The sequence below is a fragment of the Aulonocara sp. 'chitande type north' Nkhata Bay genome, linkage group LG5 (genome assembly GCF_057382095.1).
Source record: "Aulonocara sp. 'chitande type north' Nkhata Bay isolate Kocher_YH1m ecotype deep benthic linkage group LG5, A_spYH_male_GT1.1, whole genome shotgun sequence".
Lineage (NCBI taxonomy): Eukaryota > Metazoa > Chordata > Actinopteri > Cichliformes > Cichlidae > Aulonocara > Aulonocara sp. 'chitande type north' Nkhata Bay.
The window spans coordinates 14,149,064-14,175,749 of record NC_141348.1 but is presented as its reverse complement, the minus strand read 5'-3'; the positions used below and the strand labels follow the sequence as shown (position 1 = coordinate 14,175,749).

Here is a 26,686-nt window from a genome sequence, read left to right as displayed (position 1 = left end):
CTTCACTAGATCATACACGCAACCCTTTACATCATCTTTGATTAAAATCACCACTTGCGCCGATAAGTAGATGGCAGCTTACTCAAAGCCATTCTGGAGAAAAACCCAAAAACGGTCACAAACATTTATGTGTACCGGAGGGAAACTGTGCCCTGAATGTGTTTTTACAACCCTGCTATAAAATGTGACCCTTGAGAAAAGGTTGAAACACGTGTAGAAAAAGAATCGGCCTGAAAAAGAAAACAGTTGAAACACTTTCAAAGTGTCCCACTTCACATAAAGCCCTGTTGTCCTTCAAAAGTCCCTCTCTGCTTTTTAAAGTGCTTGGAGAGCTCAAACAGAGAAGACATGTTGAAGTATGTGACTCTTTTATTTCCTCAGCTCCATAGCTAGTTGGCTACAGATGGCTGGTGTTTGCTCTAAGCTAACAGAGCCTGCTGTGGGAGTGGGTCAGATGCTGACTAGTCCTGTCGCCTCTGTGGGAGAGCCTGAATAACATTCCTACAGAAGGCGGAGGGCTCTTTGGGGTGAAGAACTGCTGGGTGTGACACCCTCGAATGTCTGATATGATGAAGAAGAATGATTCGGAAATCTGCTCTTTACAGCTCCAGCTAAATGCTAAATAGAAATGACCGTGTCATGCATTGAACAGCAGCAAAAGCCTGTTTAATTAAACGTGGGCCGTGTATCTTTTGTTTTTTTTACAGCCGGATCAGCCATTTCCAGTTGATTAGCCAGCTCTCATGCAAAATGTGGCATTTAACACAGAGGCAAAGCACCAAAAGGACAAAGGCTAATAAGACAGGGTGCTCAGACAACAAGACTTACACAAAGGAAATGTGAATGAAACAAGGAGAAAACGAAGCGACGTGAAATGAAATGCATTTTCAAATTACACTAAAAATGTCGAGATCGTGCAGGGACTGAAAAACAGTGCATGGAAAATATTACAGAGATGAACAAACGATGGCCAGGTTAAAGATGGTATCGACAAAATGGGCACAGACACAAAAAAGGGGAGCATGCTGCTGGTGATCGGTTCGTGCAGACAGGGCCCGCATCGCACCTTGAGTCCGAGTGTCTCGTGCACCGCACTGGGTTCAGCTGCACGGTTAGCCCTTCCTCTGGCTTGGGCCATCTGCAGATACATGGACGTCTAAAACAGGAAAAAGCAATACATTCTCGGCGTTACACTACTGATGAGGAGGGATCAAGGCCTTTCATGACCTTGCTGCAGATTGCTTGAGCCTGTTTTGACCTCCAGACATGAGACATGAGAAACTCCCTAAACCCTGAACTTCTGAGATCAATATAATACAAGCGCGTAGGGAAAGGATAAAGAAAAATGGACGCAAGACTGTGCAGGGAATGCGGGTTTCTTTATTGGACCAGATGGTGGAAAAGGCAACAATAACAGTCCTCTATTCTGTGGTTTTGTCAGTAAAGGCTGTCACAGTATGCCACATACACACCCCTAAAATCTGCTGGCACTGCAAAACATTTAGCTACGAGTCTTTAAGCGCATCTTAGGAATGTTTCTTGCGATGGTAAAATCTATTGATAGAAATCCATCTGAATTAAGAATGACAAGTGTTCCTACAGTATGTGTGTCAGGAAATGTGTGTGTACATGCGTCCGTGCAGAGTTTACCCCCTCTTGTTTTTACAGTTGTGGTTAACTCCACAGACCAGCTGAGAAAGGTGCTCAGGGGTGTATGATTTGGACCTGTCAGTGTGACAGAGAAAATAACAGCCCTCTCATTAATCCACTAGAACTGGAACATTCCACTTGCACCCCATAATGGGAGCTCCCACTTGCAATTACCCAGCATCTCACATGGTAGAGGCTGGCGGGTGGCCTGGATGGATGCATGAAGGGGTGGAAGGATAGGTGAGTGACTGGGTGGAAGCCCTTCATTAGTAACAAGCTGTATGCAGCAAGGGGCTCGAGCAAGCTGTGCTCGCTGTTGCGATTTCTCTGTGATCACAAGGGAAAGTCAAATGGGAAATTTACTTTTTATTTATTGCCTTTTATAAAAGTCCCCTGGTCACAATTAGGGAGCGAGTGTGATATTTAAAGGAAAGTGAGGTGTTAAAGAGGAGTACGGCAGCGTAAGCGGACTGGCTAGGTTTACGAAATTCAAGAGGTCCCATTAAAGATTGAGACTAAACAGAGTAGCTCTAACGGCACACTGGGGACAACAGCTGTGTGCTGGTGAGGCTGGTGTGCTGGCTGCTTCGCCATATGGGGACACAGGGTACCACAAGCAAGCTTAATGATGGAGCAAAATCATCATAAAGGGAGCTTAGTGTAGGGCGGATGGAGAGTAAGGCAAACCATATCATTCATGATGTAGATGGAGGAAGTTTTTAATGCTGCTAAGATCAACTTCTCGGCCTCTACATTCCTGTAATTCTAACCTGAGGTTTGCGTCCGCGGTTGACAAAGGTGCAGACCGGATTGTAAGCTCCTGTCCCACAGACGTACAGGTGAGTCCGGTTCCATGGCTCAATTAGACGAATGAAGTTTGCACACTCCTCCTGGAAACACAGACATTGAAGGAAATTAAATAGCAGTTCATAGTTAATCTTTACTGCCAGACCTCCTGCTGATTTACTGAATGCTCACTGATTCTTATTAAAACTTAAAAATCTGCCAGTAATAATGTGCTTCTATTTGTATTTGGGCAATATATCAAACTATCAGCCAGCAGTGCTTGGTTCCCGAACTCAAGCTGGCACAAAGAAGGATTCTGGGCTTCTCTGCTCCATTCCTGTCTCATTGGCTAGACACGAGGGAACCAGAATTTTACTGGGCCAGGTCCAACTCCGCAGGTAATTCCATTTAACAGGTTCATCACATTAAAACTGATGTGAACAGATGAGGGAATTATATATTTTAAATGCAATTTATTTAAAAAAAAAAAAAGATATATTTTATTTTTTCAAGCTATCAAGTTTAAGGAAACAACTTTACTCGGGCAATCCTGCTCATGGTATGTGCATTTTCAACGCGCATACTTACATTGGCATCTTTCCCACTCACGAGGCACTCCATTCTTCTTTGTTCAGGCACTGGCCAGTGGATCTGCAAGAGTGGGAACGCGGGACATTTTATAGCTCCAGCCCAAAACGTTATACATCACTGGCATTTATTGCATATTTGGATTAAAATTTTAAAAGGGATATCCACCAAGGCTAATATAAGTCCTGTTGGGATTGTCATAGACCAGTTACAGGGTTTTAATGAGCTGCACCAGAAACACAAAAAAAAAGAAGAGTAGTCCAACAAAAACTTGATGTGAGCAAACCGAAATGTCTGCTGCTGGGGCAAGAGTGGGGAACATTTCACTTTGGGTAAAACTGCAGTAAAGGTGCTGGCTTTATCCCACGGTAACAGCCCATTTTAAGGCCCAAAGGGAGAAAAGCATGGGAAAGGTCTTACAATACGTGGGTTCTTGTTGATGTCATGGAGGTCCAGGGACAGGATGTGGTCCTTGCTCCCAACATACATTCGATCATGGTCCTCATCCATACGAAGGATCCGATAGTCAGATGTGTTGATGAGGTAGGCGAAGTGATGAGCGGTACCAGTGGATCTCAGTTCTGTATGGAAACAGAAATGCATTGGTTACCGACAGCTGCAGCTACATGTGCGCATATTCGCGCGCACACATGCATGGGCAACTGACACATTCCTCGTGCCACTCCTCCGTGGACTTATCTGATGGTTTTTCACCGACACTTGTGTAACAGAACACCACTCATTAGAGACAAGTGCTACTGAGTGTCTGTCAAACAGCACTGATGGCTTAATACCTCCTGAGTGGATCAAAGGATCTAGAAAGTCACTCGTTAGTGGCAGTCTGTGGGAAGCCAGCAAACACAGAAACAGTAGACCGGCAGTTAGCTATGATGTTCATACTACATAGTTCATGGAATAGGGTAAGGCACAACATTTCATTGCATGCTTGGACACCATTCTCTGAAGGTCAGACAAGTGTGCGCTTTCAGCAACACAATGCAGTTGACACGTCCTCGCATGTCTACAGTAACCCAATCTCCCTATAGACTCTGTGCTGGAGTGTTTGTTTGATATCTTCTGCTTCGTTCAGCAACCAAGTACAGGCAGAGCAAAAGGCCACGGCTAAGACAACAAAGGCCCCGTGTCCCACCATACATAAACACACTCCTTTGCAATCTATAGGGTAAGAGGCCTTAGACGCTGGCATTCAGATACTGTTGGACAAACAGAGAGGTTTCACTCAAACAGCAGGAAAGTTCCCATCCTCCATTTAGCCTTCTTCTATAATCGAGAGATCACAGGCACGGATTTGAGGTTAACCCAGAGTTAGCCACCAAAACATGGCAGAAGGAAACCAAAGGATAAACCGTTACATGCAGTTAGCTGCATTTGACTGGTTAAATGTGACATAGTTGAACACTGGTGTGCCGGCGTGTTATTAAAGGAGCGAACGCACAGCCAGTGTGGCATATCAGACCTTGAAGGAAACACACTGTAGCTTTATAATGGCCAGTTTAAGATTTTTTTTAATTTTTTTTTTAACAAGCTCTGTATGTGTAGTCATGTATTGTGGGTTTGACGTTACTACGAGGTTGTTAGGTGTTTCTGAAGAAGAGGTCTGGCCACCCAAGCATGCAAAGACATCCACATGTCCACCACTGGTCCTTAAAATAAACACCATCTAGAGACCTTTTTAAACAGACTCCCTATGGAATCTGATATTGCCAGTCTTTTGAGCCAGATCTAAATTTAGCACGGGGGTTACGTCAATAAGCAAAGATTAATAGCATTAGATATTCTATATTTATACAGTTTGATTTAATAACTGTGCCCACCAATGGAACGTTTACAGGTCAGCAGAGTGATTGGCAGCTGTCAGCCCCGCGTAGAGGAGCTGCAACATGTGGCTGGACCCTGTGATTATTTGTGTTGAGTCTTAAGTTGAATGATGAGTCCCCATACACTCTAGGCCAAGTGCACACTGGATAAGAATGCATTGTGCACACACACGCACACATATACACACACATTCCGAGGGCCAGTCGGGGCGCCCCCCCTTCTGAAGCAGGTTGTCAGCGACTTCTCAGTGTGTGTTTGTTGTCAGAGAGGAGCTGGACGGGACCATCTGTCAGCCGAATAGGAAATGTGAACAGCGCAAAGCAACAACACGCCCTATTGAGAGGCGCACATTAAGAAACAAACACATGTACTCTAATCTCATAGTTATCTGACAACATGCAGACAGGCCAGACTGAATTCTATGTCACAGGTAGAATTTACCCCAAATGTTGTGCCTTTCCTCGTGACTTATCCTTCATATTTGCATGTAATGTGGTCTCCACCATAGACATCACCTTTTAGAAATCCATTTAACTACAACAGAACCTGGTTACAAAAAGGCGCGCCACTCCACCTACTGGATATCATTGTCTTTTCTGTCAGTCCCTCTTAACTCAATCCCAAAGTCAAACTTCACCTCAGGCGGGGCCACATGGCATTGTGCTCGTTTGACATGTTGATCAAGGACGTATAATGGCAGCAGACTGAGCTTGGCTGCAACTCTACTCCAGAGGTCAGGCCGCACAGCATGTCTCTGGGCTGAGATTGGTGCCAAGCAAACACTCAATCACAATCAGCTCGAAAAGACATGCAGAGAGGCTACACTTTTGCAGAATGCCAGTTTGGAGTGTGTGTGCTTTTTCTTTTTGTTGTTTATGCCCATACCTAAAAGATGAAGGAGAATTTGTGGGGTTGGGGTGTATTTCCCAGAGAGTAACAAAATCTTATGTTTGCTACGCGACTCATTTGTCTTAATTTTCTGGCACTGAGCTGAATCTAATTTGCAGACAATCCCCCGATGTTTTTCAACCAGTCACATTTTATTGAGCTCGGATATATTAGGCTGCACACTCAATCAGCTGTTTTCCCAGACTTACTTACAGATTTGCAGCCGCAGATTACAGTTTCACACAGGACAGGCTCAGAGAGGCTGAACTACTTGTGCTCTTTTGTCAGCCACATTAGAGCATGACAGCATTTTCCACATGCAGACTTATCCGAGAGATTGAAAGGCTGGGAGCAGAGTGTGAATATGTCTATCAGAGCCAGATAAACTCATAGTAGCCCATTACTGCCTGTATGGCTTAGGCCCACTCTGGGGGGTCTGCACACACACACACACACACACACACACACACACACACGCACGCACGCACGCACGCACACACACACGCACACACACACAGCAGGGGCTTTGTTTCAGGACCACACTGCTTCTCCCTTGTGAAATTGCAATGGCTCTATTAGGAGGTGAAAGTAAGCCGGTGGGGCAACCTGATCCTCAAGCTCAGTGTCTATCCCATTCCTCATTCACTTGGGTTTTTACAGTAGCATGCCTGCACCTGCGCACAAATGAGAGAAGGTCACTTTATGACATTTTTCCTATTTTCAGTCTTTCTTGTTCATGAAAGAAATGCAGGTGTAGCATAAAGGCAGAAAGTTCAGCTATTTCACAGTAGTCACCTCAGGCATCTCGGTTCCTTTGTGTGTGGCGTTCCGGTCCACACTCTTCAGTCTGCTGAACACAGACAATCCGCTTCTCTCTCCAAGGAACCCAAGGTGCTCTTGGCTCAAACAGCCCACTGCCCGTTTCTTGCTACTCGCTGCACTCTGGCCTCAAGAAAGCCCTTTGCTGATCTTTGAGAAACTGGATGCTGAGCTGAACGAGACCTGAAGAAATTCTAGCTTAGTGGCATCAGAGCAACCTGCTAAAGATGCTGGAGATCTACCAACAATACAAGGCCAAAAATCTACTACCAAACTTTTGGTAAGTTGATATGATGTGTATCTTGACACGAGTACTACACTTAAACTCAGTCACGACTTAGTTGTACTGTCCCCTCTTTTTTTTTAACTGCTACTATATTTTAACTGTAAGGGAACAGTGTACTTTGTACTTCACTAATTGTGTGAGACAGCTGTAGTTACTATACTTTACTTACTATAATTTGACATAAAGTAGTAAAGATATCAATATAGATAACAGCCTTTTTTGCATTTATACATTTATGTTGGAGCTAAAAATGGAGGATAGAATGAAGACTTCAGAACCAAATGAGATTACGCATTGACTCTAAGCGCTTGGGATTACTGGTTTCTGCATTAGCACTGGAGACAAGCAAGATACAATCACAGCCAGTTATATCTTGGATCACGGAGCCATTATCCTTACGCTCAGTATACCAAGATCAATATACTTGGTCTACATGGCATATTACTACCAAGTAGGCCAATCACACTTGTTGTGGTCATGCAGCTGAATTTTACATGCTTGCGCGGGTGAATGTCAGGCTATGGTGTAGGTCGAGTCATATGGTATGCAGCAACATTACAGCGACAGCACAGATTGAACGCAGTGTTAGAAATTAAGTGGCAACCTGGGACCTCTTGTCATGTCAAGTCAAGTGGCTTTATTATCATTTCAACCATGTGCAGTTGTACAGTACACACTGAAATGACACGGCGTTCCTCCGAGACCATGGTGCTACATATAACAGACAACTGGCACAGGACCACATAAAATGCAAGTGTGCAAAAATGTTGTAGATATGAATTAATTATTAATTATATTTTAAATAACTGAGGTAAAGCTATCCAGCGGTTTACAAAAAATAGAATAAGATTTGAAAATGTCAAAAGATTTTTGTAGCAAACTTTACTTTTTCTTTTTTTTTTTTTAGTTTTGTTTTAAGATATTCTCCCCTCTCTGGAGGGTCATGACCTATGGAAAACTATTGTACTTAAGTACCAAGTATTTACTTAAGTATTAAAAATATTTACTTCTACCCAAATCAAGAAAGTAAAAAGTACTATTCAGTTTTGTGTGAATTTGACATAATCAGTACAACCATCCTTGTCAAAACTCAAATTCTGTGACCATTCTGCAGATTAATATACCAAACAATTTGCCACTAGCAGTAGTAGCACTGAAGCTCAGTGAAGCTCCTGTTTGAACACCACTGGACTTTAAACAGTTGTAAGTTTTAATCTTGCTGTACATTTGTCAGTGTCAGCCATTTAACTATTAGCAATTACCTAATACCAAAATTAACCAGCTGTTACCATTGAGGTAGTGGCAAGCAGAAAAATGACTATGACCAATAACAAAATGATTTAGCAAACATTATTAGTGCTGCTGGTCAGTAATGTTAATAGTCAGTGTTAATTTAACAGCGGAGCACAATTATTTGTGCCTAAGTGTTCTGTTTCTTTTAAAGGTGTAGTTTGAAGCTGAAAGTGTGAGCCTTTCTTACCAACTCTGTTTTAACAACAATGCCAAAACCTGAGCAGAAGCTCAGCACTACCTCAGACAGACAAAAAAAAATTCCTCTGTTTATTTTTGTTTGTTTTTCTGCACTACAAACTGATATCGAGTTTATAATTCTAGCATTTTCCTGCAAAACTGCCATTGTTCAGTACTTAGAGTTAGAAACAGTGATGTTATTAGTGGTTGTTTCATCATGCAGTTCCCATCAGACTCTACTGTAAAAACTCAAAACCTTAAAGAGCACTTCATTTACAAAACCCATCTTCACTACCAATGTGAGTCCACTCTAAAATGGGTGATTGGCTAGGAAGAAAATTGTGTTTCGTTGCACTAAAGTGCCAAAGCAAGACATATATCGAACAAAGCACAGATTCTTTATTTCTTTCTCTTTGCATTCATCAGGTTAATTAGCCGAGTTTAAATGCAGGTTGCTGTGACTGATTACCTGAGTTCCTCATTCACTCAAGGTGACTACATGTTCTGCAGACTGCAATACAATACAGTTGTTGTTCTGGAGAATAGTGGATGTACCTTGACCGCAACCCTTTCCTCAGACCATTAGAAGTACAAATGTATTTTTATAAGCTTACCTGGTTAAATGAGGTATAGAAACATAGGGGGAGAAGCATGCCTCACTGTCAGATGGAGCCAGCCCTTTTCCTCCTGAGAGAATACTTGGCTGCTGACGGTGATCTCCAGGGCTGCAGGCCTGCATGTTATAGCGTATCTCCTGATCTTAAATTAATAGCCAACGGGCCGAGTTTACTTTGGAAATATGTTTGGACAGGCATGGAGCGCACTCACGAGAGTTCATCTCCAGAAGTAAGAAAGTAAGAAAGCGCAGTGGTTAATGCCGACTTATATGAAGTGATTTCCCACCATGCCGTACACGAGGGAGAGAGGAGACGGGATTTCACATATCATATTCAGCTTTTAATGCGTCCTACCTCGCAGTGTGCTTCGGTAACATAAGAACTTCCTCTCATTAAAGCAGCGATTACTGTATCCAGCGTAGCTTAACAGTACGCGGCCCGTCCCACTCATAACTTTCCTGGCAAATTCGCAGCAAGCGTCGGATAAGTGATTGGATCATGGAAAACTTCAGACTGTGTGTTTAAACAAAACAGTGACAGTGAGCGAGAGAATTGAGAGGGCCTAAATACACATCCTGGCACTTGACAGCGCAGTGGCCACTCGCTACTTGACACTGATATGGGTGTTCCACCCCACTGCATATTTCTCTGGTTTCAAATTGGGTAAATTAAAAGTGGAGGCCACTGTGAGTGTCAGTGCATGTTGCTGCTTGAAGCCTGCAGTACTCCCTGTAGAGAAGTATGGGAGGTGAGGAGGAGGAGGGGGATGATGATGGGAAAAGACAAAACTTTGCAGTCCGTTGCTTTGACACTGAGCAGGAAGGGAGCAATGAACAAAGCGGACGAGCATTGTGTGGAGCAATGATCTACTCAGTTCACAGCTCAGTGGTTTTCAATTGGTGAACATTTGTGGCTAATTAGAAACTATTGCGGCGCCCTGTGCTTCTGTCTAAGGAGCGATGCATGATTAGAGATGGAAAATGCTGGTTATGATCTATGCAGATCAAACAAGTGTAAATTAAAATAAGTAGGGTTAAATAGGCTTGGATTAAATGTTCTGAGGTAGTGCAATAATAGGTAGTGCAGAAATACCCCAGTAGCTCCTGGCATATCACAAACAAGCTGCACTACCTGAGCATTGCCCCAAGGTAGTTTCCAACCCGTCAGAAAGGTGTGTCGGTTCTCACACACACACACACACACACACACACACACACACAGGTGATAATTAGGGTGATTAAGAGGGGGTGGGAGAGGTTGCATGCTCTCACACATCAAAGGCAGCACTTGTCAGGAATCCTAGCCAAATATTTGAATGCTGTCAATGCAAAGAAGGAAAACTCCAGTTAAGACACTCTTATTACTCCTCACAAGGCACGCTTCGTTGCAATGATGGAGCGGCACAAAACAGCTTCAGAGACTTTTCTGGGGGGTGAAGGAAAATAAATGCAGGGTTTCCTAGTTGGCAGTTGGGTCAACTTTTAACAAGGCGCATTAATGAGTTGAGACGCCACAGGCGACAGTGCCACAGGTTTAAGAGACTTGCTCGACATGACACAATTCTCATTAATTTGTATGAGTCTAAGTCACTGAAATATTCATAAGAACCACTCCCTGCTGAGCTGTATAAAGGTGCATTTTATTCTCTCGGGCATGGTTGTGCACCTTGTTTATTATGTTTGCCAATAAAGTGGAGATGAAGCTGAGAGTAAGAGTGGAGATTGGGCAAACAAGCTGCTATCTGTCTAAGAGGACTGTGTCAATCTATGCTCATCCTGCTGTAGCATGACCTCCTAATGCCGCTCCTGCAGATTTCTGTTTATCTTCTCAGTCAGGAGAATATGCTTGCCTTTTCTATGAGGGTGTTCATGTGTTTGGAAAGAGTTCAGAACACTTTCTGCACTTTATTTGAGCAATTACCTCTAAGCTGGAACATTACTGTTTAACTATTGAGTTACGATGTGGTATTTAACTGTTTGGTGAAAAAGAATTGGCACCTCTATGCAAAATAGCCACAAACAACACATTCAGACTTTTGTTTTACGCATATGTTTAACATGGGAGTTTTTTCTGTAAGAAAAAGTCCAAGAAATGATTGAATTTGCACAGTTGTGAGCAGAGTTGGCCGATATCCAGATGCCTGTATGCAAGAGCGGCCGTGTTTCCTCTCTTATCTCAATCTAGCACAACTTTCTCACAGCGATTTCCTGTATTTATAGAATAAGGAAGCCTTGATATAGGGGCACTAACATAGCGATGGAGATTAAGAAACCCCCTTCTGCTTTAGGACAAGTGGGTGCCCACTGGAGGGCCTGACTGCCACTTGCGCTGCCGTCTTTTCAGCAGACTCACTTTAAATCAGCAACTTTCGGGGCCCAGAGCGCCTTCTCTCTCTCCTTCGACGGCCTCTTTCAACTTCCCTTCATGTCAAACATTTACACGACTTATTTGGGTTTGCGTGAGCTGCATGCTTCAAAGCCAGCAGAGGAGTGACAGAGTTGTTAAAGAATGCCTGTGTGATTACTGGAGAGTGGGTCTGAGGTGAGCTGGGCTGCTAAAGGAAAAGGAACGATAAGAGCATGAGAACGCAGCAGCTGCTCGTCTTGGCTCCGTCACTGTGAGGGCAGAGGATAATAAAAGCGGTCAAAGGCTTGGCCACTGTGTCACATCAGATAGGACATCATTCAGCGGATAGCAAATATGCAAGGGCACAGAATCTAGAGATATGATCTGACCCACTGGTAATGCCAAAGAGTCTGACCCGCAGAGGAATGGTAATCTATTGTGATGGCCTCAAAGCTTCACTGCACCCTGTGCGTGTGTGTGTGTTTGTGGAGAGGCAGGCTCTGCAGCTTGCTACTAGGAAAGAAAACACAGACAACACAGCGTGCCTGTACAAACACCTGCCCCATATGTGCAAAGCATCACCAAAAGCGGTTATGCTTGCCATCATCTCACTTCAAATTTGAAACTGACAAGGCATGGCATTAAGATGACAAATCAGTCATTAGCAGTCGTGTTATTTTTGCCTTGTTGTCTTGGTTGTCTTCTTTTCTCGTACATGTTGCAAACACCAAAACATTTTGAAAATTCTCAGAATACTTTGCACACGATCCCCGTATCATCCGATCAAGCTAACGGCAGAACTGGAATATGGGTTCAAGTTAGGACAGCAGAACAAAATTACATACACAAATTTTCTGCACTCATGTTTATAGCGTTAAATCTATTTGTGGATACAAAGACCTCAAATAGATGCAACTTTAAAGGAAAAAGGGGAATTAAAGAGACAAGTTAAAATGCGTGGCTGTCTGTCGGTCATGAAAGCATCTGGATACAAAAGCTCTGAATCCTTGCTTCCTCTCTCTGGAAAATCAAAGTTCTGCAAGTTTTATGGTGTTCTTTTGTGAATTCAAAAGCTGTTACTGTAAGCACTGTATTTGAACAACTTGATTCCGGATAAGCAGCATTAATCCTACACCGTGAAAAAAAAATCCTAAAAAAACAGTAATATTCTGGCAGCTGGGGGCGCCAAAATAATACCATAAAATAACAAAATAACTTTCTCATGAAAATACGGTTATTTTAAGTAATGACAATACAGTTTGTTGCCCTAATTTTACATGGGATTTTGCCTTTTTCAAGTGCTTTTAAGCATTAAATTAGGAACATTTTAATGTGATTAAACAATGAAATTACCTGTAAACAAGGTCAATGAATGTGGCAATATGAATAATAATACTTAAATGTACAGAAATATACAGTTAACAGTTGGTTTAAATAACAATGGATTGCATTTATATAGTGCTTTATGAGACCCTCAAAGCGCTTTACAATCCCACTTTATAATTCCCCTCTGGCCATCACCAGTAGGTGGCAGGTGAAGTGTCTTGCCCAAGGACACAACGACCAAGAGTGTCCGAGCCGGGGCTCGAACCGGCAACCTTCTGATTACAAGGCAAACTGCCAACTCTTGAACCACGGCAATAATAATTATTATTATTTGATGTATAAAAAGTTTATAAGATTCATTTTATATATTTTTCCATAGCATTACATTTTAATTTAACAGTTCAATCTTTCAAATAACGGACAAATATTTGTGAAATTATGATGCATTTGTGAACGTATTTTAACAATCTAAATATGCATATGTACAGACAAATACATTTAAAAAACAAGAAAATTATGTTTTATTACATTTACAGTGATTTTATGTTAATTTACGTTTGAAATGTAAAATCACAGTCTATTAATGGTACAGAACAGTACAAAACTGTAAAACACACAGTGAAGTACTTTTATATTACAATTTTTTTTACAGTGTAGAAACAGGAGTGTGCACAAAAGTATCTGAAATCATTATTGCCATGAAAAACAAAAACACACAAATGAGTGTGTGCGGAGCTTTGGCGTGATTCCAGCCATTAAAACCACAACAAAGTGAAGCTACTTGGCTATTCATGGCATGCTGTTTGTATTCTGTTGCTGCGAGCTCCCTCGCTAGGGAAAAGGTGTGCCCCCCTCTTGTCTCGACATACGTTGAATGTGATCCGTCATAATGGATACGCACTAACAGCGATCCCATATCACACATCATTAACCACCACGTCTGTCCTCACAGTATCCAGAAATCGCACCGCCATCGTCTGTGTCGGCGGGAGCCGTGACACCCCACCATCGTCACCTCGTTACTACCGTGCCCCGTGCCCCTGTCGACCTAGGGAGGCTCACCCACTATATAATTAGGAGCCACTGTCGTGCCCCACCCCTCCTACATCCACACCCCCTCCTCGCTAATGGCATCAATTTGTATTCACTGTCAGCTCTGATGAGCTCTCATGCGGAGAGATGGCCTTATCACAGAGCCTCTGGCTCCCGTCACCTAAGCCTCTCTCCTGCTCCCTGCCAAGTCCGGCGTGCTGATGGACAAGCAGAACGGGTGAGGGAGGGGTGAGGAGGGTTGTGGTTGAGGGGAAAGAGATACACATTTATCTCCATTCTCATGTAAACTCTTGTAACAGCAGACAGATGTGCTCACGGTGCAGAGGCAATGAAGAATCCGTAAGTCTGACTCTGCATCTTCCCTCGAACTAGGATCTGCTTTTGGACTCTGCGTTCTCTCTCCAAACAAATGAATGTCCTTCCCTCTCGGTCTAGATGAAACACATGAAAGCAGAGGTTTGGCTGAGGATGATGTCAAATGTGGAGAACTAGTAGGGAAGGAGATCCTCTCTGGAGAGCCTTGATCTAATCACACACATCTGCACAAACAGGGCTCTGTTTTAACAGACATGTGTTTTATTATCAGTCTCTACCTCAACTCTGACACATCAATGCGCCTGACCCATCCTGCGCGTCAGTTCCTGCAATACTTTGGCAAGCTCTGCAGACCTGTTTTGCTCCAAATAAACTAAAACTGTCACCTAATAACTTACTGGTTACTTAAGTAGTCTGGCTTTCTGAGTTATCTCTGGGGTTATTATTCAGCAGCACAGATAAAGAAGCCCTCATTGGAATATACCTGGCTAAAATCTTTGCAAGCTCCTTTTAGCAGTGTTGCTGCAGCCTGAGCTGGGAGACGTGCAGAGGTCAGAGGTCACTGGACAGCAGTGGCAGTGCTTTATGTTCTGGTTTAATCTGGGATTAGCTCAGGGTCAGGGTTATCTCTCCTCAGCCTGAGAGGAATCAGGAAACTGGGACTGCCTCGGGTAAACTGGCATTACTCGATGGCCCGTCCAGAATCTCAATGAGTCCACTGAACGGGAGCAAAGGAAAAAAAGGGAGTGTGTATGTCGAGAATGGCTCAGTGGGCTCGGGGTTGTAACCTCTCTGCCATCACTCCAGCTTCAGCTCAGTGGAGATAAGAATTGCAAAAAGCTCTGAATTACTACACCCGGAGAACCACTGAATCACAGGGTTGTGGTCTAGCCACAGTTATGTGCATACCTTCTGGTTTCCTGAGGACATTTAGCATGGTAAATTCATTTTAACACTACTTTTTGTACAAAGGCCAGGGGAGAAGGCAGAGCACACGCATTTATAACAGAACAACAAAGACAGCCCACTGCAGAATTAGCAAAGGAATTTAGGGCGAAGCAGCCACAGAGACTAAACGTGAAACCCTGACTGAAGGAGCCTCATTACCTTTAGCCTTACCGTATCGTAATCTGCCATACCTCAGATTCATGTCAGCCTATAATCCCTACATATGGTGCTGGACACACTCAAAAGGCAGAGACACACTCTGCCTGAGCGTTCTACTGTCTGCGGCCAGACGGTGTGTGCACCTGGGAGAAACAGTCAGCTACGAGACCAGAACAGCCTTAATGTAATGGAGATGGATCTGTCTCAGTCTCACTCTCTGTTTAATGTTGTAGAAAGTCTCTGTGAGAAGGCTGAAATTAATTTTACTGAATGTGTGCCACGCTTCACCAAAAGCAGAAGTAGAACAGAAACAGGTACGGTTAAAGAACAGCAGCCCATAGAAACTCAGGCTTCACAACACTCAGTTCTACAGACTGAAGTTCAGTTCTGTTCAAACATCCTGAAAGCTGCTGTCAAATTTACGAACAAAGAGATTTTTTTAAAGAAGCTGAATCTGTGATGGATCTGTCGTTTTTGTAAGAATCTGCTCAGAGGTTTCACTAAAAAAATATTTACTTTTCTTGTCGTGAATGACACAGTTCCTCATAATAAATATTATTAAATGCTTATGTGTGTAATATTTTGAGTGTGACAGGCACAAACAGTTGCATCAAAGGGCATCAAAATTCAGGTTTCAGCTGCCATGGGCTGACTTCCAGCTAAGATGTTTTTCATGCTGTGCTATAAAGTAAATCTTCTGCAGATTTACCATTAAATATCACAATCATCAGATTAAGAATCATTTATTAATACCCGAGGAAATTATGTGGTCGCAGTTGTTCCAAGACAGTAAGAACAGTAAGTCACTAAATTATATAATAGAATATATTACAAAATTACAAAATATAACAAAATAGCTCTATTATATATAATAGCTCAATTATAAATATCCAATTTATAAACCATATTTCCAAGTAGTTTTCATCCAGTGAGCCAATAATTTGATTTGCACGAGCAGGGGAACAACTTTGTCTTGAAAAGGGCTTTCAGAGCACAGCAGGACCACCACATAGAAAACTGTTAGAAAGACGTCTCAGTGCAACAATTTGTCCCAGCTCTCTCAGGAGCATCCTGACAGGCTACATGAAGATTCACAGTTGAACAGGCACAGGATATAGAAACCTAATGTATCTGACACCAGTGTCTCGCTGACATGCCCCGTGGTTATGAATGCTTTATTTGTCGAGCCAGTGTGGGGTCACCGTGTGGGAAGCCAGTTGTTCCTGCCCCTTCCTGAGAATGACATGAAGGCAGGACAGATTGTGACAGCAGCCATTGTGGCTCTGCTCCAGGTCTCTTCCTCCCACCAGTCTCCCACTGCTCCCTCATCCTGGGTAAGTGCGCACGGTGCCACCTCAGTGCTTGTCTTCCTGTTTCTTGGGTGGGCAGGCTTAAACAGAACTTGTAGGCAGGAAAGCCTTTGCCATTTTCTTTGCCATTTGGAGCCTGTATAGTCATCAGTCACCCTCGACATGAGCCACATGATGTTGATAGAAGCAGGACGTCCCCCCTCTCCCCGTCGCCTCTTTGAACAGGGGCAAATGATCAGCTGAGTTCCAGTGTGCCCCTGATTCCCAGGCCTTGGGGACAGGAAGTGGGATTAGTGAACAAATCCCGTTTTTCCACATGTATGTCAGCAGCTTCATTGCATTTTGCCTAATCACTTACTTTCTCTATTTAAAGGGCGCTCATCTGAAATGAAGGCGATTAGCCTTTATAAACAGCTTTGTGTTTTCGGCTGCCACTGCCTCACTGGGACCGTTCACTAGGCTAAGCTTTAAATGAGCTGTACCCCAAACACATGCACCCATGGGAACCAAGGGTCACAGGGCTAACTCCTTCTGAACTAAACTAACAGTTTGTTGGCCACTAAAGGAAACCCGCGTAGAAGTTACAAGTCAGCAAAAAGCTAAACTGTGACTTCATTATGCTCTCTGGTGCTATAAGCCTGCTGTTCCTAAACCGTGTTGTTTTAAAGGGGCTTCTAAGGCTCTGCAATCTTATCCTGCTTCTAAGTCATAACAAGATAATAGGTTCCCTTAGGACCCTGGGAATCAGTGTGGTGGGTTATGCTGTCCCCAACTGACAATTTGCATTTTACGTCAAAAAGGCAAAAAAAGAAATGAATAAATAAGTAAAACAAGTTATTATGATATCAGGAACAGTTCATTTCACGTCGCCTGGTCAATGAATTTGTACTGTATGCATGCCTACTTGGCCTGATCGACTTTTTTAGGGAGTTAGTTCTTTGCAGTCTTCTCCTACATGCTTCCTCTGAGCTTTATCTGTGTTCAGACTGTTATTTTGGCCAACCGTGCTCTATTCCCATGTAAGGTGGTGTTAAGGAGATAGTAGCTCAGAGGGTGGGTGGTGGTTTGCAGGGTCAGCGAGTTTACCAAGCCGATTTAGCCATCCCAGTTTGTCACTGGTAATCTCCCGGCAGCTAACAGGATGTTAAAATCAGCCTGATAACTGCTGAGATGGATAGAGAGTGAAGCAGACCAAGTGGGTGCGAGAGTGATGTGTTCAGCCTCCTCCCTTTGTATCTTTCAAACATACTGATAACATGTGTAGCATGCACGTATACACGATGGGCCACAACTTTGACAACACCTGGCTCAAGTAGTCTAGGTTTTCCTCTTCCCCACAAAAAAGCTCTGACCCTTCAGCGGATGGACACAAACATATCTCAGGGTGTCCTGTGGTGTCTCTCATCCACTTGAGTGGGATGTTAGAAATTGATCTTTTGGTTTCTGGGATTGCTGTTTGGAGCCCCAGAAGATCAGATGTGTTCTGAATAATTCTGTGCATGCTTGATCAGACTGAGATCTGGGGGTTGTGGAGAGGTCAGGTCAATAGCCCTGGTTATGTTTCTTGTGTTCTTTGAGCTGTTTCTGAGCAGTTTTTGCAGTAAGGGGAGGTGCCCTGGCCTGCAAGTGGAGGCCACTCCTGGTGTGTCATGTTGTTTCAAACATCACTGCACACAACATAATCAAACGATGCAACAACGCTGTAATGGATACAGAACCAAGAGTCTCCATTAGAGCAGTTTCTCTACACATGCAAAACCACAATGCAAACTAAGGATAAATGAGGCAACTCCAGATGGAAGGTGCTGATTAGGCGAAACCAAGAAGTGTGTGAAAGGTTCACATCGGGTCCTCTGTGGTGGAATATGGAGGTGTTTGCTTTGGCAGTGTTGACCAAAACCTCAGCCCCAGAGGCGAAAAGAGGAACGTGAAGCCAAAGCATCTTCGTACTGCTCCTCCTTTATAACCCCCCCTCAGTGCGGCCTCTTTTTGCCCCACCATAAACACTTCATTTCTTTCCGAACTCAGGAAACATGCTTTCTAAATCAGGGGAGCCTTCTCCTGTTTTTTCTCACATTCCCAGCCAAACAGAATTAATCTAAAGAGCTGGGATGTTATGAGCATAACTCTACCAGTATGTGACCTGTAATAAGGAGCTAATAAGCTGTGAACTTGAGTGGTCTTACATTTCACTTCCAGCCCAGCAGGACTTCATTTAGAAGCAAGCTTTTATTTACACATGCTACATAAAACGTGCTTGTCAAAATATATTTAATGACTTCAGGTGCAACCAGGTTTAAAAATCACATGTAGAAACTTCAGGGGGCGAAATTCAAGTCCACAGGTTGTCTTGGCTAAGCCCTGACTACATGGCTATACATCTTCTTTTCAGCAATAGGTGTATAGTGCAATAATCAAATGGGTGAGAAATACACACCAAGAAAGTGTGTTTTATAGATTCTGACTGAACTGAACTGCAAAGAAAACCAAAAAAAAATAATCCTGTGGTGTCCCAGGTGAATTAGCTGTAGCTGTAATTGCAGACCGAAAAAGTCCATCCCAGCAGCATTACATGTCTAGCGGAGTGCAGATATGCTAGTGGCACAAAGATCGATATTCCCTTTTCTCCTTTAAGTTGTGGTCTACCGAGCTCTCGCAGCTGAAGTACTTCTGTGATTGAAAGTCGTGCTCTGCGCTCAACCTCCCTCTGGTAAAGCCAAATCTGAAGAGACAAAACAGCCTCTCTTTCTCACATCTCTTGATTGTCCTGCAGCTCTTCCACACGCTGAAATTGGCAAGGTGACCTTGATGAGGGGAAATGCCAACTGTCAATCATTGATTACCAGGACTTTTTACACATTCACTTAAGGGCTCCCCTTTCAAGTTTGATCAATATCAGCCAAAATGTAGTCAGAGAGTAACACAGAGGACTGTCAGCACTGTGCCTCAGGTAAGAGTGGGCATTTAAAATGGGTAGTGGAAAAACAGAAAAATGGGATCACACCACAAACCAAACCACACTAAACTGCACCAACATATTTCTTTAAAAAATACTTCTTTCTGAGGCTTTGCCGCAACTATCAACATAATAAAATCACAAGTGAGATAGATAATGTTGTTTTTTTGTTTTGTTTTTGTTGTTTTTTACAACCCCAATTCAGAAAAAACGTTGCTGTGATGCTGTGAAAAATGTTAATTTAAAAAAAGATTCATAAATCTCACAAACCCAAAGTTTATTCACAATATTACATGGAAAACAAACCAAATGTTCAAACTGAGCTCATTTTGACTTTAATTAACCTCCAGGATTTTATAAGAGTTACACTCAGTTGGAGAAAAATGGATGTACGATATTTTATCTTACTTTAAGAGCTAAATCTTCTTCACGTGAACAAAGACCTGAGGCCGTGAAGCATTTTCACAGAACAGCAGAATCCATAAATGTGTTGCTCTGGAGATATGAAAATGTGTCAGGTGAAAAGGTTGTGCCCTGCCTCATTATTCTTGGATAGAATATTTGACATGGACTCAACTGTTAATCCAGAGAAAATCCTGCAGGGTTTTCCTACCCTGATGGTCGCTCCACGGATTGGTAGGAAGTGGTTATGGGAATGCTGGGCCGTCCTACTGCTAAGCCATGAATGTAACCATCCCACTCGGGCCTCGAATCCTCTGCACTCCCCATAATGACTCATTGATCTCAGCCTCTCAATCCCTACCTGCCTTATCTCAGTTAATGGGGCGGCATCGTGTTCTCTGACAGGGCTGCAATCTCTCCGAGAGCCTGAGTGCACTCAGAGGTCGGCGCTTTTGCGCTCTTGCAGCCCCACACCACAACCGGGAGGAAGAAAAATGTAGAATGTGAAAAGTGTTGTTTCTGAAGACACCCCCCTCCTCATTTGAGAAGTCCACAATCCCTCTAATACACTTTGTTGTGTTTGTTGAGTGGGATGATATACAGTCCCTATAGGACTTCCTTTATCGTTTCAATTACAAACTCGCACTTCACACATCAACAATTCTTTTGGTTGCTTTGGTTGATAGCCTGGCTTTGACCCCAAACATCTGAAGCTTACAAAAGGGACTCCCCTACACAAACCCATGAAAAGGCTGCAGAATCCACAGTGATTTATAACTTTTGAGGCTGGCATGACAGCAGAAATCAGCAGGGAGTAGGCGGGAGGGGAGGAGAAGAGTGAATGAATGGTCTAAATGGAGCAAACAAGTTCACTGTACTGCTATACATGCTCCTTAGCACGCTCCCTTTGCCTATACTCCCTATGGGCCAATACCACTGAGATTGCAAAATTGACAAAAGAAAATCTGAAACTTATAAATCTCATACTGTACGGCATCAGATAAAAACTGGAGCAGGATTTTATTTTCCATATTATACTCCTTTTGGGGTCTCTTGACCATGAGAATACATTTCTTTTAAAATCATTTTATATCCTGAGGTTGTGGAAGTTTATTTAATAAAAATTTCTTTTCATTCAGCCAAAAGCCTGGATATCAGTCCCATATATGGGATACGCACTGGGAAACACGCCTGGGAGAGTACAGTGAAGTCATCTATAGAAGAAAAAAACAACACGTAAAAGAAGAGCCGGTCACATTTCAACTCATCTATATCCCAACATTATTATATCCCTTCCTCATTAATCCAGAGGAAGCCTGTTTCTTTCTTACTTGACTGAATAGTGCCTGAGGTGACATCTCCACAACACAGCAGACATACAGACACCTTGACAGCTGTGGAAGTATACTGAGCTTTGGCAAAACTCAAAACTCAGCCTCCCTGGGAGATTTTTAATGACCAGTCAGGCTTTCCCCGATTTGGGTTTAAAATCGGAGACACCTGACAGCCTTGACGTTTGACTGACATGCAGGATATCCTGTTCTGTGACCCCGCAGTCGTCCTCTTGAACAGTCTTGGCAGTAGGTAATAAGCTACAGGAGAGGTCGGAGGTATGGATTACAAAGTGGCTAAAATACTGCACTGTTGAGAGTGAATTCCTAGATGGTAAAGACAAGAAAAGCAGAGGGGAGGAAGCCGAGTGGGAAGGCTTTCACGGGATTGCTGCGAAACAGACACAAATAATGGGCGAATAATCACTGGAATAAGAAAATGAGAAAAATAAATTATGGTAGTTGGAAAACATTTAGGGGCCCAGTGTAACCACGACATGTGTAGCTAGCAACAGCTGATTCCTGTTTGAGGCACCATTCACCTTTACTGAGTTTGAGAGCTCCTGTTTTGGAGGTTCAGCGTTTGTGAATTCAGGAATTAGTTTGAGTGATGGGTCTTCGACTTGAAGGTTTTTATCTGAAAGCTTGTTAGTTCTGTAACACAGACACTGATCTTACTACACTTCTTAAAACCCTAAACAGTTGTTCCTTAAGGTGGCACTCCTTTTGTCTTGCTGAGGTTTAGGTAAACATCCTTTTTATGGATTGAAGCGACTGCTTCTTAAAGGTTCCAGACATGTGGTTAAGGTTAGGAAGGAGCTTGGCCAAGCTTTAAAAAACAAGTCTTGGATGGATGGGCCAAGACTGTAACGCAGTCCATCCATCCAGCTTAGCTTCCCCCATACACAAACTTTGTCGCTCTTTAATAATGTATTCTGACTTCCTTCATTGCTCAACATGATTAACGTGATAGCTGGAGCACTACGTCACTCGTGTCATTTTTGGTTCATGTTACATGTCCTGATGCTGTTGTTCTTCATGGGAGGATGCTCTCAGCCAGCATATCTGTGCAGGAAAGCGGCCTTGTTCTCACAGTCATCTGTGGCCCTGTAGCACCCGGCAATTACCCGTTAATTTCGTACGAAGCCCATCGTGGGTCACGTCCTTCATGTCCCAAAGGAGACCACATTAATATATTACACATCGCCAAAGAGAACAAGATTCAGCTCCAATTATAATCCTGTTAATATCGTATGTTGTCATTGGCTCCACTCTTAATAATAAACTCGCAGAGGGCCATGGTGACTATATTAACAAAATGAACATAATTTCAATCATAAGGCTACAACTGATGCTTTTTGTATTTAGGTGACTTTTTAGTCTATTTCTTTCGCTATAAAGCCTAACTACATCCCAATGTTTGTGTTTACATTTTGATAACAGCGCTCGTTGTTTACTGCGGGCAGGAGCGTGCACCTTATGCCTTTGTTTGGCTGCTAACCCCTTGAGCTCCTCGGCAACTCAGCCTCACTTCCTCTCACTCTCCCTTCATCAACACTGCAGGCAACACACAGCTGTGAACAAGCCGGAGCCTCTAGCAATTCTCCTGGCCCTTGCCCAGCTCACACAGTGTTTCTGAAAAACATTTTAATTGACGCAGCAATTAAGCCAGACAAGTCAAAACAGAGCTCTTGCGGAACCTCTATATGAGCAGAGTAATCTGCTTCCCCGGGCAAGTTTATCTTGAGAATGTGGAGTATTCATCCAAGATATATTGCTTGTATCTCAGCCAGGGAGAGTTCACTGCAGAGAAAATATTTGGGAATAATGTGCAGTTAACTGCAGTGTATCACCGCTGGGAGTAGTGGGAGATTAATTAGTGTACATCAGCATTAAAGGGTCGTGCCGGATTTTAACCGGTATAAAACAAATTATGCATGTTTGACATACACATGAAAAGCAGGCAGTTAGATTATTTTGCATTTATCAGTGCTTTTTAAACCTTCTCAAGGTTTTCTTTAAGTAAGAAAACATGAAACAATATTATGTGAAAATTATTACGCATAATGTTCAGTTTATATTTGAAAAACATTCAACTTCTAGATAAACGCCAACCAGAAAGACTTGCTTCAGATCAGCAGGTCAGCTGCTGTAATTGCTCTAAAACTGAGGCTACGTCCACACGTACCCGGGTATTTTTGAAAACTGAGATTTTTCTATGCGTTTGCACCTTTCGTCCACACGTAAACGGCGTTTTCGGTCACTGAAAATAATTTCGAAAACTCAGTTTTTGCATTTACGTGTGGACGAGAAAAACGGAGAAAACGCAGCATCAAAGGTGTGCGCATTTTTTGACGTCACACTGTGCGCCACGTTATTGTTTCCGTGAAATGAATTTCTACAATACTGTTACTGTTAATTTTACTCTCTGCAGTGTTTAAATGCTTACATATACACACACAGTTACTGTCCCTCCACACATACGACTCGGTTCTGCTTCTATGCCCCAGCTTTGTTTACTTTTTCCCACTGAGGCTTCTACACTTCTGATTGGCCAACATTTCTACACGGTTAGGAATATATCGCCACCTGTTGCTTTGGCATGTTCCTGGCAGCGTTTTCCTTCATTTCTGCATGTACGTGTGGACGTAGCCTGAGGCCGCCAAACAAAAATCTTTTATCAAGATTCGTCTCATGTCACATGTTGTAACCTTTACCTGAAGTTACCAGAGCATGAGTGTCACGATTATGTGACATTAAAAAACAAAGGGGGGTAATTAAGTAAACAATTTGTGTCATTGTAAACAGCATGTTTTTAAAAAGTAGGGTAAAAGAAAGTAATAGAAAATAATTATAATAAGGATATAAGGATTCTGGTTAAAGCATACAAATCTGGTAAAGCTGCCCCTGGTCCTGCTGGAGGCTTCTTCCTGTCAAAAGGGATTTTTTTCCTTCCCACTGTCACAATGTGCTTGCTCATGGGGGAGAAGGTGACTGTTGTTTTAAATTTCACGCCCTGTAAATAAAACTGAATTGATTGAAATTGAGTGAAAGAATGGGAAACTTACAGAAATATCCATCTATCAGTCATCTTCCCCTTAACTTTGTCTAGGTTGCAGAAATGAGCACACCTCATTTTGTCAGATGTTATTTCTCACAATAAACCTCAAGGCCCTTTTTAAATCAAAACAAGCAAGAGTCAGATTGAGAACCAAGGCTGCAGATGGAAGCTTTACTAAAAAGCGGTGTTTTGAAAAGTCTCAACAAGATCTTGAGCTTTATTGTGAAAGGTTTATGTGGAACATAATCAAGCGGACACGCGATGCTGTTACCGTTGTTGTTGCTAACCTCAAACAGTGTTGGTCAAGTTACTTGAAAAAAGTAATCAGTAACTAATTACTGATTATTTCCCCAAAAAAGTAATCCCGTTACTTTACTGATTACTTATTTTCAAAAGTAATTAATTACTTAGTTACTTAGTTACTTTTTAAAAACACGATTTACAACCTGAATAGGTGATAAAGCAATAGCTCTTTCAGCCCAATTCTACTTTTTCTACATAATCCATCACACAAAATGTAATCAAATGGAAAAGTCTCTTTTTAAAACTTGTTTTATTAGTTTTAATCTTTTAACTTTATGCATCAAGCAAAAATTTAATTATATGCAACATTCTCTGACTGGAAGAAATTTGTTTAATATTTTAATTTCTGCACATTCCAGCACATAATGGTTTTTTTTTGTGTGTGTTTACACTCAGTCTTTCAAATAGATGCAAGTAAAACACAGCAGAAAATAAATAAAGTCAAAGACTAGCGGTCCTTTTGCTCTATTTTCACCTGTAAAGCAGGAGTTGGGTAGGCGGAGGTTTACCCTGGTGCAGGTGTGCCGCAGAGGTCAGTGGAAGAATCCGCGAGTTTCTCTGTGCGTTCCCCATTACGTGGTAGCGCACTCAGTGCTTGCTTGGAAGTTTAGGGGGTTTTTTTCGCTGTAAAAAGAAGTTTTCTTCCCACGCACAATGGACACTAATGTTTTTGTCACTTTTTATGGAATCAAACTCAAAGTAAGGTCAGTACTTCCACGCTTTAAACGCTGCACGCTCATACTCTCTCCCGCACTCGATATATATTGCACTGTTGATCTGCACACAGCTGTTGTCACGAACGTCGCACTTGCTTAGAAATTAAGAAATACTTAAGAAATTAATATAGCCACTACAGTGACCATCAGAACGATGAAAAAATATTGCCGTAAACAGTTTATTTTGCGACACCACAAAACAAATGATAGCGTAAAATGAAACGATAGACGTTTTTATATTGTCATTCGATATATATCGTTATATCAGCCCTAATTTAGATGACATTATTAGAGAATGTTAACAGCAGACCTTGTGTGTGAAGCCCTAACGACAAAAGGACAAAATGTCTGCAGGCATATCAACAGACATTTAACAGCACATGAAAGCATCCTTCACAATGAAGGCACGGCTCATAAAGGAGAATTAAAAAGGAGAGGGAACCCTGTGACAGGTAAAGTATCAGGTGTGTCAGTGATTGTTTGGGGTCATGACAGCTCTTTTCAGAGCTCGCTCAGACTTCCCGTCTGATTAACGCATGAAAGTGAATTTTCTTGACATCTCGAGAGGCGTTGCCGAGCAGCTGAAGCACACTGTTAAGAGAAAGAAGTGTGGATGTGTTAAACCTGGAACGACACAGAGGTAGAGGTAGGCTTGAGCTGTGAAAAGACTCATCGCTGCATCTATCAGCAACTCTGGTGTCTGCGTGTTAAAAGCTGTTTCAGAACTTGACGTAACTTGGTTGTTAGATTTTGCAAGTTTCTTTGGCAAGAATAGAAAGAGAATGGAAAGCCGATAATGTGCAACTTAAACTAGGTATAATTTAAATATGCCAGGTTTTATCATCTTCTGTTGATTTTATTTCACTGAGCTTTCATGTTCTGTTGCCTTAGTTTTAGCTAAAAGACACTCCTGCTTTTCCCTTAACCATGCAAATCATAATAAACTGAGTCATGGTGTAATTACTTCTGACTGTGATGTTAGTCTCTGATGCCACTACGGATTTTTTTTAAGGTGCAATATGAGGTGCAACTACAATACCCTATGTCCAAACTGATGACCACAACCACCACAATAGCACATGTGCAACAAGTGCCTCCCACATCATTGCCAGTCTAAGCAACGCCCAACTTTTTTTCTTATTTCTGGCGTAATACTTTTGTGGAAACAAACTGCATCCCCTAAAACAACTCAAACACTTTGCTTGAACGTAGAGTAGATTTACAGATCGTCTCCACAGAGTCCAGCACTAGTGCTAATACGGCAAACACAGGGGCGAGCTTTACCACGGGCCTCAACGCAACAGTTAATTATGCCCAGAGCGTATCACCAGAAGCCCAGCATCTCACCTAGCCATAGTTTATCTTTCCGCTGCTAATTTGTTCCAATCAATTACCTTTGGAAAAAGGAGGCTTCCAAATTTACGGGGACAGGAAGGGGCTGTTTATTCATTCCTGCGCTTTTTTGTTTTGTGCCAATCTTTTAAATATTCCCTCAGGTTGGTTTTGTGCTGGGAGGC

General features: G+C 42.6%; 1 protein-coding gene across 9 annotated transcripts in view; it reads right to left on the bottom strand.

Moving 5' to 3' along the window:
• Nucleotides 1–26,686, bottom strand: part of LOC147329983 (semaphorin-3F-like) — a 59,465-nt gene that overhangs the window by 17,860 nt on the left and 14,919 nt on the right. For 6 of the 9 annotated variants that reach the window (XM_086291462.1, XM_086291463.1, XM_086291458.1 and 3 more), the window contains exons 3-6: nt 3,445–3,605; nt 3,025–3,087; nt 2,421–2,540; nt 1,067–1,156 (exon numbers count right to left, since the gene is read on the bottom strand). In XM_086291462.1, the coding sequence (XP_086147588.1) occupies nt 1,067–1,156; nt 2,421–2,540; nt 3,025–3,087; nt 3,445–3,605 (434 nt within the window). The remainder of the gene's footprint in view (nt 1–1,066; nt 1,157–2,420; nt 2,541–3,024; nt 3,088–3,444; nt 3,606–26,686) is intronic. The other 3 variants (XM_086291465.1, XM_086291466.1, XM_086291464.1) reach the window with 1 other exon arrangement.